Here is a 13934-nt window from a genome sequence, read left to right as displayed (position 1 = left end):
CTCAGCTTGTCGTGTTAATTAAATCAGTCATTAAAACATAGTTTTATGTATTTCTCCATGACAAGGTGTTGGAATAACAGCTTTAATATCTGGGGTCCCAAAGGTTTTACGGTGACATTACTCTATTTCAGTTGAATGTATGCGGCTTATGGATGACAAAACATTGCATTCATGGTAATGTTTGTACCTGGTGTTGGATCTTTCAGTTTCTAAAATGCCAAAATGACCATGTCAAATACTGAAAAAGCATTTTTTTTGCATTTATTATTATTATTTGTGGTGTTGGAGGCTCTTGTAATTGGGGATCAGTTGACATTGTGGGGGAGCTCATTCTACCATGTGGGTTTCTGGGACCAAATTCAGATTGTCAGGCCTGGCGAAGTGCCTTTACTCACTGAGCCATCTCACTACAAATACGCTCATATTCTTTCTTAATACACTCTGATTTTCTTATGCATATGATTATTACTGTGGTTATTATCACTATCACAGACAGAGTCTGATGTAGCCCAGGTTGCCTCACTAGGGAGCAGAGGATGACCTTGGGCTGATCCTCTTGTCTCTACCTCCAGCACTCTGGGATGAATGGTGGAATATACTGCCATGTCTTTCTGTGCCTATTTACTTTTGATTGAATGATCCTGATGCTTGAATATTAAAGTCATTCTCAATAATAATGTTTTAAATTTATTTTTTATTTCAGTTCATTTGGCCTCTGAAGAAATCATTGAGTCCAAGGCACAAGAAGAGGAACCTAGTAGCTTGCTTAAATATTTCAGTGTTGTTTGGTGTAAAGCTTCGAAGAAAAAGCACAAGAAATGGGAAGGCGATGCTATTCTTATTGTAAAAGGGAGGTCCTTCACTCTGAAAGATTTGGAAGGCAAAGATATCGGAAGAGGTATTGTGGTCTGTTACCTGTCTTATGATCTGGTCTGAAATTAGTGTCTATTTGTGGCTGTGCATTGAAGTACAGTTGGGTTTTATAAAGGGACAATTGGGGTGCTGTTGAATTTTGTGCCCCAACTATGTGTGCTACATCATATCCTTCATAATAGCGAACCCAGTGCTTTCGTGAGCTATGCTAGCTCATTTAGGCAAATTCCATCCTATGTTTAATTTTGTCTGATAGGCGCCAACGAGCTGCCGCTGTCTTGGCGCTCTTCTGAGATTCAGCAGTTTGTCATGGTCCCCGACCCCCAGTGTGAAGTGACTGAGATAGTAAAGGCCGTCACTGATAGGAGTTCAGTGCTATCCAGTTTCCATGCTGCTCAGGAAAGACTGAGCTGTAGAACACAGAGATGAAGGTTAGACCTGACAAGATGCACAGCGGACTGGATGGTGCCGTTGTTAGTGCTGCACAGTATTCCCACGGAGCTCGCCCTAGTGCAGCGCCATTGGTGCCGTCGGCAGGCCAGGGGCTCCACACTGGAGAGTTCGATGTATTGTCCTTTATTACTTAGGTTTGGGTTTGGCCAGATTATAAAATCTGTTGTACATATTCATTTGCTCACTTAAAATATGGTTTATGGCTTGTTTGCTTTTCAGCTCATGTGCCAGCTACTGTGTTGGAGTAAAGATTCAGAGGTGAACACATAGCTTTATATATATTGTGATTTTATATATATGATGAACACATAGCTTTATATATATATTGTGATTATATATATGGGATGAACACATAGCTTTATATATATTGTGATTATATATATGGGATGAACACATAGCTTTATGTATTATATATATTTTGTAGCTTAGTAAGGAGAAGGCAGTGTAACTGATAACTAGAAGGTGGTAAGATAACGTCCAGTGAGTGTTTTTACCAGCTGCAGTGTCAGTGTTAAGGGACCAGAGCATGCTTCACAGGGGGCACCACTGCAAATCTGAAGGTGAGATGTTTTGCAAGTATTTGGTTGTATTTTCTAAAATATGACTCTTTTAATGTTAACTATAATAGCATTTAATTTTTAATTATGTGTATGTGCATATTTCTGTGTATGGGTATGTGCTGTGGGGGCTCCTTCTGCTCCTTCAGCCAATAGCTTTTCCAAGAGCTTTCAAGCAATTCTCCTGTTCCAAGTCTCCCATCTTACCATAAGTATGCTGGGAGTGAGCTGGGGAGAGCGTTATTGTTGAGAGTACACACTGCTCTTCTCCTGGACCCGAGTCAGTTTCCAGCACCCACACAGGGCAGCCCCTTATAGAGACACATCTGGTGTTTGATGTGGGTTCTTGGAATCGAGCTTGCGTCATCAGGCTTGTTCATCTGTCATTGTTCTTAAATCAGAATAATACATTATGTTTCTGGCTAATGAGATATACAGCGTAATTTGTATGTACAATACAGTGTTTATTCTGTATGGTTATGGGCAGTTGACTATTTTATTACTAAGTTTTCTTAGAATGTCAGTTCATTTAATTTATTTTCTTTCTTATAGGCATCGGATATAAATTAAAAGAGCTTGAAAACATAGAAGAGGGCCAAATACTGGTGATTGGAGGGAAAGAAGTGGAAATCCTGGGTACAGTGTCTTCTGATGACTTCAGCAGTGGCAAGTGTTTTCAGCATGGATGTGGAAGCCCCACAGTCCCAAGTTCCCAGGCTGCCAGGAAATGCTCTTCCAACCCTTTCAAAAGTGTGTGCCAGTCTGGTCAGTCAAAGGAGAACAGACAGAATGATTGGCAGACCTGCAAGCCCCGCCACGACCCCCACACACCAAGTAAGATTGTAAAGATAACCCGAGCCTTCTGTGGTCATTGTCCAGAGATTTTGTCATGCAAACTGTGTTAAGTTTTGTTTTAAAATTTGCAAAGGTTGAGGTCAGGCCTAGGTTACATAGTGAGTTGAAAACCAGTCTGAACTACATTTTGAGACCTGTCTCAAAACCAAAAACTAAATAAAACAAAAAAAAAAAATTCAGGTGAGGGACTGGAAAGATGGGTTAGTGGGTAGAGGCACCTGCTGCCAAGTCTGATGACCTGAATCTGATCCTTGGGCCCCTCCTGGTGGAAGGAGAGAACCAGGTCCCCCAAGCTGTCCTCTGGTCTCATATCCGTTCCACATCATGCACACACCTACACACATACATATACAAAATTAAAAACAAAATTTTATGCTGGATAGGAATACCTTTAATCCCAGCACTCAGGAGGCAGAGACAGCGGATCTCTATGAGTTCAAGGCCGACCTTATCTACAGAGTGAGTTCCAGGACAGCCAGAGCTGTTACACAGAGAAACCCTGTCTTTGGGGCGGGGGTGTAGGTGGAGGCTGCTTGTTTGTTCCTGGCTGTCCAGATCTGAAATAAGCACACAGAAACTGTATTAATTAAAACACTGCTTGTCCTAGAAAGGTTGTGCACATTTCTAGCTAGCTCGTATATCTTAAATTAACCCATTTCTATTAATCTGTGTATTGTCTGGCATCCAGTGTCTGTCTTCTGCGGCTACATGGCTTCTCCTTGACTCTGCCTATTCTCTTTCTATATCTCACTGCTTGGAACTCCCACCTTGCCCTATTCTGCACTGCAATAGGCCCAAAGCAGCTTCTTTATTAACCAGTGGTATTCACAACATACAGAAGGGAATCCCACATTGGGGCAGGGAGAGAGGGTGGAGAAAAAAGGAAAAAAATTGAAAATTACAGGTGAAGATTATATTCAGATATACCTTTTGACATAAAGAATAGTGCTGAAATCAAATACTTTGGGAGTTGTCTGCTGAAGTCAAATATCCTCTGCAGCCCCTGCTTTGTCAGGAGTGGGAGCAACACTATATCCTGCCTTTACCTGTATTAATTTTCCCACTAAACTAACCTCTATCATAATCCCTTACTACATTTGTTAAAAACCTTGCATCAAAGTTCTATTTAAACTAACACTATTGTATAAAATCATTGCTTCAGTTGAACAGCACAGCCTAGGAAGAAATCATTTTCATAATAATCCACAGGTAAACATGCCCAGCAGGATGGGATATTTCCATGAGATAACCACACTACATGAGAGGCAGTGGGGATCCCCCACACCATTCACACCATTCCAGATGCCAGAGAAAAATGGCGGTGGCAACCATGCAGAGGCACAGCAGTAGAAGAGACATTCTGAAGCCAAGGCCCCTGGGACCTTGCCTATCAGAGATTCACCCCTCAGTGTCTTGCTCTCTGGTGGGTCACACTCCTGAAGCTCAGGTGCTACCTGCTGCTCCTCTGTCCTGGCCACCAGCACAGAAGCAGCATTTCTCTGTGAGCATTAGCAGTGTGTTAACTAGTTTTCATGTCAGCTTGACACAGCTAGAGTTATCTGAGAGAAGGGAACCACAATGGAGAAAATGCCTCTGTAAGGCTGGCCTGTGGGCAAGTCTGTAATGCATTTTTAATTTTTCCATTGGCGATTGATGTGGGAGGGCCCAGCCCTCGTGGGTAGTGCTACCCCTGGGCTGGTGCTTCTGTATGCTATGAGAAATCAGGCTGAACAAGCAAGCTATGGTGACAAGCCAGTTAGCAGTGTCCTTGGTGGCCTCCGCCTCTCTTCCTGCCTCCAGATGTCTTCCCTGGCTTCCCTCAGTGATGGACTCATAAGCTGTAAGATAAAATAAAACCCTTTCCCCCCAAGGTTGCTTTTGATCATGGTGTTTACCACAACCGGCTCCCTGTTGGGTTTCTGTGATCATGTCTAGGGCCATCAGTTCCTGCAATACAGCCGTCTTTATGATTTTAACCTTTGAATTAGGAGGGAGAGTTCTCAGGCTATAGAAGAAAGCATCCGCCGATGATTATACACTGATAATGTGGCAGAACACAAAGCAGCTGTTTTAAGAGGGAATCTATTGGGATGGATTGAATGGGTCATTGCTAACTGTGAACTGAACTGAGCTCTCTGACCATGGCTAATCCTACAATCATTAGATGTTTATTCAATGGACTGAAATCTATTTTCTCTCCCTTTCTCATCCCTTTGTTCTTTCCCTTTTCTTTCTTGTTTATTTCTTGGATTGAATTAAGTTTTAGCTATGTTGCTAACATGCAAACAGACTCCACAACCAACTTTGATGGATTAATTATCTTCAGATTTATCAACTGTCAGTCATCTTATTATGTTTGATTTTTGTCTTTGGAGGGTATTTTAGTGAATCCTCTAAGTGGTGTTACCTGTTTTAAAAAATTAGGTTATCATTTGTTGGTCAATTCATGCTGCTTTGCAAAAGCTCATGAATTTGACATTCATGAGTGTAATAGTTAACTTTAAGCCAATAATAACGGTTAAATCAATGGGAACTTTGTAATTCTCTCTCAGTTCTGATTAATGTTATCAGAAGTGATGGTCTCTGTCTGTGTGTACAGACCTTAAGATAAAGGCAGCTTGGGAAGTCTTTGCAGAACGAGAATCTGTGAACACTGGCAAGTGCATCTTGTCAGATTCTTACCCATGCCTTCAAATGGGAGTGGCTCTCTGTTCTCTGAGAGATAGGATGCTGTGCTTACCGATTAGACAAAAGTGAATTTCAGTTGTCTGTGACACGTCAGAGAATATAACATTCACAGCTTCCTCTCCTCTCTTCTCCCCGCCCTTCCTCTCCTCTCCCTTCTCTTCCTTTTCTTTTCTTTCTGTTTTTTCTCTTTTGGCCAGAATTCCCTCTCTTCTTTCTGCCTCTAGAGTGCTAGGATCATAGGTGTGTGTCCATCCCTAGTCCACACACACACACACACACACACACACACACACACACACTTCACCTTATCACGATGACAAGCTGTTCTGGTGTAGAAGTGATGGGAATGAGATAATGTTGTTACGGAAAGTGATACTGCCTTTCGACTTGGGCCTTCTTTTTAAGATTCCCTAGTGATGCCACAGCCGGACCAGAACCACCAGCGGCTGTTCAGTAGGAACTGCTCCCCTCTTGTGGATGTGGTGGTAGACCCTCACCTCGTCCGTCACCTCCGACCGCATCAGCGAGATGGAGTCATCTTCCTCTATGAGTGTGTGATGGGAATGAGGTAGGAGAATAAATGGCAACAATTAGGTGTTTTGAGAAGAATCTGACAGAATGAACCTCAAGTCTGCACCATAAATGTTAGCTGGCAGGAAGAGCAACTTGTACTAAATGCATGCATTTTTTTCCACAGTGGTTTTTGGTTGAAGCCATGTGCAGGATGTCCTGCTGAGAAGTAGGTATTCAGGAGCAAGGACCTTAAGTAACCCCACCCCCATATTATCCATTTATTTTAGTCTTTTTATAAATACTGTTTTCACTTGTTCCTCATGAAAACCCTGTAAGTTAGGTAGGGAAAATACCAGGTTCATTCTATGGACAATGATAAGAATAGAGATTTACTTTCCCAGTTGTATGGCTCGTAAGAGGCAGCATTAGATACAGAGTGCGAAAGATCAGCCTTTAGGTTGAAAGCTCTTTTCTCTAAACCATATGGCTTCTAAAATGTACCTGTAATATAAATACATGTACATGAGCTGGGCGGTGGTGGTGCACGCCTTTAATCCCAGCGCTTAGGAGGCAGAGGCAGGTGGATCTCTGAGTTCCAGGCCAGACTGGTCTACAGAGTGAGTTCCATGACAGCCAGGGCTATACAGAGAAACGCTGTCTCAACCTCCAAACAAACAAACAAATGTACATCTAATATGTTTATAGATGTGTGCACACACACACACACACACACACACTTTTATGCTGGGGATCAAATCCAGGGTTTGTATGTACTTGTCCAGCCTCACCAGGGCTGTCACCTAACCCTCACTTTCACACTGAACTGCTTCTTACAGATCTAGTTCCAAACTTATCCATGCTTTTTATACTTCTCTGCTCACGAAGATGCGTGCCTACAAAAAGTGTGGTTGTTGGGAAGCACCGCTTCTTTGACTTGCATCTCGCAGGAGCATAAGTAATCTGAAGGATGCTCATGGCCGAGTTCTGAAGGGCACTCAGGAAGGAGTAGTAAAACCTGCACTGATGTCTTCGTTCCTCTCAGAACAGAGCCCACAGAAAGTGACTCTTAATGAGCTTATTGATCCTCTTTGTATGTATGTGTGCGTATGTGTGTGCATGTGTATGTGTGTACATGTGAATGTGTGTATATGTGTGTGCATGTGTATGTGTGTATGTATGTGTGTGTGCATGCACTCATGTGTCTGTGTACATGGGCACTAGAGGTCAATCTCAGATGTCATTTCTTAGGTACCATCTACCTTGTACCTTGAGATAGGCTTTCTTACTGTCCTGGAGTTGGCCTGGGGATCTGCCTGTCTCTGCTTCTACATGGTGGGATTACAAGTGTGTCCCACCATGCCTGGTTCTTTACATGGGTTGTGAGATTGAATTTAGGTCTTCATTTTGCTGAAAATGGAACCATCTCCCCAGACTTTGCTTATTAGCCCTAATTTCTAATAGAATACAATTTAACAAACTATATTGATATTTTCAGTAATAAACTTAATTCTGTTGGCTATTGTAACTTTTAAGTGTCATGTAGCTATCTAACAGCTAAGATATAAAGCAGCCTAAGATGTATGATTTGGGAAATGCTTCCAATGACTTCATTTAAAGTTATATTAACTGTAAGATGTCAGACTGTTACCTAAGCTGTTTTGATTGAGGATTCCATAGTCTGTCAGAGATTGATAAGTTCTTATTGTAGAATATATTCTACACAATTTCAGCTCAGATCTTGCTGACTAAAGTTTCAATATATTTTGAGTTGTTTTGATGTCTAATACTGAAATTGATTAAAAATGTGTTCAAATGTTAGTGATGAGAAACGTCATGTTTTGGTAATTAGTTCACAATATATAATGGTTATAACTGTCAAAGATTCAAAACTGATAGGTTATAATCAGCTAGATGAAACACTAATCTCCAGAGTCCTTATTACCAGGTTCCTGTTCTTGATGATATCAGGGCATGACATATTTTGCCTTTGTGACTCAAGAAAGTATCACTCCAAACAGAGCACATGGCAGATGTGGTGCCATTCTTGCTGATGAGATGGGCTTAGGAAAAACTCTGCAATGTATCTCGCTCATCTGGACCCTACAGTGTCAAGGGCCTTACGGAGGCAAGCCAGTAATAAAGAAGACGCTTATTGTCACCCCTGGCAGCTTGGTGACTAATTGGAGGAAAGAATTTCAGAAATGGCTGGGAAGTGAGAGGATCAAGATATTCACCGTTGATCAGGTGGGATTTTTAAAGGGTTAAGCCCTAGCTGTTCTTAAGATAGCTGGCTTTGTAGGTCAGCTTCAGCTTTAGCTTCGGAGTGTGTGCAGTTCCATAAGTCCCTGCCCAGAAATGGAGTTTTGATTTCAGGGTGTTATGGCGTGGTTGCCTTTGGTTCCGCAGAGTCACATGTTCAGGTGCTGACTGCAGTGAGCACGTGCTCGTTTTCTTGCGGTGTGATAATATAATGTCATGAGTTAGAAACGCAGCTGGACACGTCTGTAATCCCAGAACTGTGAAGGTCAGGCAGGAGCACCAAGAACACACACACACACACACACACACACACACACACGATTCATATAATGTTTTCTGCGTCATAGTTTAGCCTAGTTTACATTAAAAGTGCTCGGAACACACTAGCTTCGTGGTTTAAGAGGTCGCTGAGCTGGATTACTGGGAGTGGAGTTCCTTAGGAGAGTCATTAATGACTTGGACAGCGAGACAGGGTGTTGTTACTTACTCTTTACTCTTTTGACTTTTTAGTCTTTTGACTTTTTGGGGGGCCCTCAACTCAGCTCCCAAATAAATCACACATGGAGGCTTATTCTTACTTATGATCTTGGCAGCTTTTCTTAACCTAAATTATTCTGACTACCCTTTTCCTCTGGGCTTTTTTCTTTTCTTATCTCTGTAATTTCAGTTTCCTCCCTCTATCTCTCTGCCCGCCAGCCCCTCCTAGCCATGCTCCTGCCTTACTATTGGCCGTCCAGCTCTTTGTTAGGCCATCAGGTGTTTTATACAGGCAAAGAATCACAGCTTCACAGAGTTAAAGAAATGCAGCATAAACCAAAGTCACACCTGAAAATATTGTTCTCGAACAATAGGGCAGCGTGGCTCTGAGCAGAGTTCAGGCCCCAGCCCAGAGACAGCATGGTAGTGACAGAAGAGGGGGTCTCTTCACCTTTTCGGGATGGGGCAACATGAACACATGGCCAGGAGGCAGGGAGGGCGTGGGAGACACTGTGGGCACCCCTTGATGTAGACACTTTCCAGCTGAGATGTTCACACAGGGACCCAGGAGGTGCCTGTCAGTATCTGAGGGGGGAGCTGATCAGAGGCTGCCTGCTAGCCCTGCATGCAGTCAGTCACCTTCCAAAATCCATTTTACAATAAAATGTTAAATATTTAATTTGTTTTACTGAATAATAAAAAACAGAATGGTTTTATTAATTTTTTTGTTACCATTTCAAATCAAAGTATTATAAGTCAACCTTGGGAAGTCATCCAGGAGCTTGTGATGTTTTTAGGAGTGGGTCCTCTGGGAGTTGACTAGGATTAGATATAGTCATAAGGATGGAGGCCTAGGTTGGGATTCATACACTGGTCCTAAAGGAGGACAGAGCAGACCTTCCTCTCTCCATCGTGTGAGCTAGAGGGCTTTTCCAGCGAAGCCAGGGAGAAGGGAGGCTTTTTGTGGTAGCACCGGGGTCCCTGGGCTGGCTGGTGCAGTTGACTGTTACATTAGGGTCAGCTATGTGGGGCTTTGTTGGTGCCAAGGAGGTTCTGTTGCTCACGGGTAGTTTTGATCCTTTGACTTAGGATGTTCATCAGTCAGGTCCCTTGCTGGTAGGATCTAAAGGAATTATGGGGGAGAAAACCCAGGAGCCCTCGGAAGGAGGAAAAGAAACAAATGACTTTCTAGAGTCAGCGTCTGGGACTGCCTGTTGTTGAAACCGTCTTGGCATAGCTCAGTGGGAAAAGACAGGATGAACTAATGGATTCTGTCTTTGGTTACTGTTTGGCAAATATGCTGCTTAGATTTGATTTCATAGTTTCTCTTTATGATTTATTAAATATTATTTTTCTCTCTTTAGGATCATAAAGTTGAGGAATTCATCAATTCTACATTTTATTCTGTTCTTGTCATCAGTTATGAAATGTTACTTCGTTCCCTAGATCTAATTAAGACTGTAAGATTTGACCTTCTGATCTGTGATGAGGGGCATCGTTTGAAGAACAGCAGCATTAAGACAGCTGCAGCCCTCTTGAGCCTCCCTTGTGAGAAGAGAGTGATCCTGACTGGTTAGTGGTCACTCTGGGGAAACATGATGGGGTTTTTGCCTATTGAACCTTTGCCGTTTGTAATCTGATGCTTGACATAAAAAGAAGTGGTGTTGGGGGAATTCATATGAGTAGGCCTGTGTTGATTTGATCGACCGAATCTTCCAGTCCCTGTGCAAGTTCTGCAGCCTTGTTTCTGGGCCCTTTGAAGAATAAACTTAGTGGTGGCAGAGTAAAGAATGTAGGTTGTTCCCATGCTTGTTCACTCCCAGTCCAGGTGGGTCTATATATGCTTTTCTTTGGGTTCACCTTATTACTTAGTTTCTCTAGGATCATGAACTATAGACTCGATGCTCTTTGTTTATGGCTAGAGTCCACTAATGAGTGAGTACATGCCATATTCGGTTTTTTGGGTCTGGGTTACCTCACTCAGGATAGTGTTTTCTGATTCCATCCATTTGCATGCAAAATTCAAGATACTACCGGGTCCTGCCAGCTTATTTGTCCGTGTGAGGGAAGTGTGAGGGTTAAGAAAGAGACAAGAGACAGCTAATATAGTCGTGAGGGCATCCAGTAAATACTCAGATTCTCCTTATGTTTATTTCTCACAGGCTTTACATACCCCAATCCAGAAAGGAGGGGGAGGCAAAAGACTTACCAAGACACAGAGAACAAAGTAATCACCTTCTCAGTGCCCAAAGCATCATGCAGCCACAGCCTAGGTCAAAGTATCCTGGCAGTCAAACCTCCTGTCATAACCTTGAGGGAGCAAGGGTAGTTCTGAACTCTGACCTTTAGTCCACTTCTGTGGGTTCCCACAGTGAAACAGGGATGTGTTGGCATTCATGTCGTAGAGTTGTGAGGGCCAGGGGAGTGGATTCACGTAACCGGGACTCCCTGTCGTGTGGTGAGCTTTTCGCGTCCCCTCCAGCTATGTTTTGTGTGCGCTGCCGTGCATAGCTTGGTGCCGGGCAGCGCTCCTGGCCCAGTCTGTAGGAAAGGTGGGCAGATCATGTGTAATACAAAAGTCTCCTTCCATCTTCTGTTAGCTTAAGGCCTATTAAAGTCTGGTAAGTCTGAGTTTCCCAATGTAACTTCCCTCTCATACTTGCTTTTCATGTCACCGTTCTTCAGTCTGCCGTTCTGGCAGGAGAAGGAAGGAAGTTTTATCCACTTCTAATAGTACTTACCAGTCTCTCCATTTTCTGCTCAAGGTTCCACTCCCTAGCATTTTATGCTTAAAAATTTTTACTTCCATGTATGTGTATATCTCTGTGAATGTTTGCTGTATGTGCATGTGGACATGGAAGCCAGGAGGGGGTGTCAGTGTCCTGGAACTAAGTTTCTGTTGACTGGGAGCTGCCACGGTGCTGGGGACTGAATCCAGGTTCTCTGAAAGAGCCATCCCTCCGCCCCACATTCCCTACTGGATTGAATGCTTCTGGAATGAACTGTGGGTGTGATATCTGTGTGATCTTGTCCTCCGTGTGTCCTTTATGCATGCCAGAGCCCCCTGTGAAGCTGTAACTGGAAGAGAGAAGGACTTCTCACAGATATAAGTATCCCATAGCAATAGAGAAGGGCCAACTCTGCCTCCTTTTTGTAGCAAGTTGGGGTAACACATTTTTAAACAATTCGGTTCTTGGGCTAGTATTAGCCATTACTAGTGGTGATATTTAAAACTATGCTGTAAAAGTGACTTTGAGCTAGGGGGTGACACTGAATTCCCATGACCCAAGCGTTTGGAAGAGAGTCAGGATGGCTCCTGAATTCAAGGCCAGCCTTCTGTACATACTGAGTTCTAGGTCAACCAGAGTTGTCAAGACTAGCCACCCAGTACTTGGGTGTTTATGTGAATTGACGCTCTGACCCTTAGCCAGGTGGTGAATTTGTAAACATCCTGTTCAGGGTACTCAAGGGGAAGGTGGGTTCAAAACACCAGCATCCAGACTCCACAGCCTGTCCCCAGACACTTTGCTAAAACTACATGTAAAAATTCACACGACTGTTGATATTTGAAGCTTTGATTTTGCTGTTCTTTCCGAGGTTTAGGGTGTTGGTTTATATTTATTGCTGTCAGAGAAGAAGGCACGAATTTCTTTAGAAACCTGTGATATAAGACAACTCTAACCTCTCATCACTTTTCCTCTCCCTAGGTACCCCCGTGCAGAATGACTTGCAAGAGTTCTTTGCATTAGTGGACTTTGTTAATCCAGGAATATTAGGCTCCTTGTTGTCCTACAGGAAAATATATGAGGAGCCCATCATTATGTCCAGAGAGCCCTCTTCTTCCAAGGTATAATTCACTTTAATGATTTTTTAAAATGCAGTATGTCTGGAAGAATCATAATTTTGGTATTCACTTATATACCGTATTTTATTAAATCTAAGGTACTTCTAGTAATAATCGATACCACTGTTCTATGTATTATTAAAGAGAGCACCACTAAAATTGTAAAGAAAACATTGATTGCAGCCTGGGCTGCAAAGTATGACTCTATTTAAGACGCGCATTGTCGCGGCCCCCCTCGTCCAGCAAGGAGGACGCGCAACACCGCAGTTTTATTCAGGACCTTTTGACAATTGTGAAATCTCTCTCCCTCTCTCCTCTCTCTCTCGGGCAAACCTCTCCCAGCCCTTAAGTAGGCCTGGGCTGCCAACCCCAGATTGCCAGGTGGGCACTGCCCATAGGTCCACGCATATGCAAGCAGCTGACAGTCATTGCATGATAATAGCATAAGTCAGGCTTTAGCCATAGGAGTTGATTATCACAGAGAGCACTCGCTTTCGGGATCGCGGAGGGCGGGAGCCAGCACCATCAGGTGCGACTCCACGCAGCTCTCTACATTGCCATCAGGTGTGGCTTCACGCAGCTCGCTACAGTTTCCCCCTTTTTGTTTTGTAAAGCTACAGGCAAGAGTAGAGGTCTGATCTCTGTTAAAAATGGAACATGTACTAGTGTCCGTCCAGGTGTCATCCACCCAGAGAACACTAGACCTGTCCGGTGTCTTTTTACAGAGGTGGGAGTTAGACACCAACCCACATGCAATCAGACTTGCTCTTCTTGAGGCTGATGTATGCTTACCTCAAGTGCAGTGCGCAAGCCTCACATCCTGTGCTCGCTTCTCTCTCTTTTAAGATAGCCAAACTTGGGGAGACTGTCCTGCTTCAATGGCCGTGAAGGCCTGAATGATCATAACTGCATTGCAATGCTGTGAAACCCTTATGTGACAAATGCACCATAGGCATACCAGGGAGGCAAGTACCATTAAGCCTGTTAGGGCTCCTACTCCCGCCCACTCCTTCAGATGATCCATGGAGTGATCTAGGAGGATAGTCCTTCTGCCAGGCTGGTATCCATGCGTGTGGAATCTGCAGTCGCAATCGTCATCCGCAGCTTTTCCAGTTGTTTTTGAATTCACCAGACCAATTACCTAAAAGATATCTAGACAATTCTTTAGACAGATTAGCTGCATGGGTTAAATCTTTCATACTGAATGCTGGTCACACACAGCCCTGGATGGATAGAAATGTCTGACAGACTAGGGTATGGACTTGCCTCTCTTAACATACCCCAGCTGCCATACCCCCGTGGCACATTCATTGTCAGCTGAGTGCATGGAAGACACCTTCTCCCTCGTGCACCTCTTTGGCTTCCCTAGCAGCTCAGCTGATCCTGCTTCTGCTAAATGACCATATGCTGCATTC

General features: G+C 43.5%; 1 protein-coding gene across 1 annotated transcript in view; it reads left to right on the top strand.

Annotated features, from left to right (window-relative positions):
- Rad54b (RAD54 homolog B) overlaps positions 1 to 13934 on the top strand; it is a 71612-nt gene that overhangs the window by 40354 nt on the left and 17324 nt on the right. The window contains exons 4-9 of the mRNA XM_057790785.1: positions 704 to 898; positions 2436 to 2717; positions 5832 to 5994; positions 7958 to 8183; positions 10040 to 10247; positions 12383 to 12522. Coding sequence (XP_057646768.1) covers positions 704 to 898; positions 2436 to 2717; positions 5832 to 5994; positions 7958 to 8183; positions 10040 to 10247; positions 12383 to 12522 — 1214 coding nt within the window. The remainder of the gene's footprint in view (positions 1 to 703; positions 899 to 2435; positions 2718 to 5831; positions 5995 to 7957; positions 8184 to 10039; positions 10248 to 12382; positions 12523 to 13934) is intronic.

This window comes from Chionomys nivalis, chromosome 16 (assembly GCF_950005125.1).
Source record: "Chionomys nivalis chromosome 16, mChiNiv1.1, whole genome shotgun sequence".
NCBI lineage: Eukaryota > Metazoa > Chordata > Mammalia > Rodentia > Cricetidae > Chionomys > Chionomys nivalis.
The sequence above is the reverse complement of the archived record's forward strand: the minus strand, read 5'-3'. Positions and strand labels throughout refer to the sequence as shown.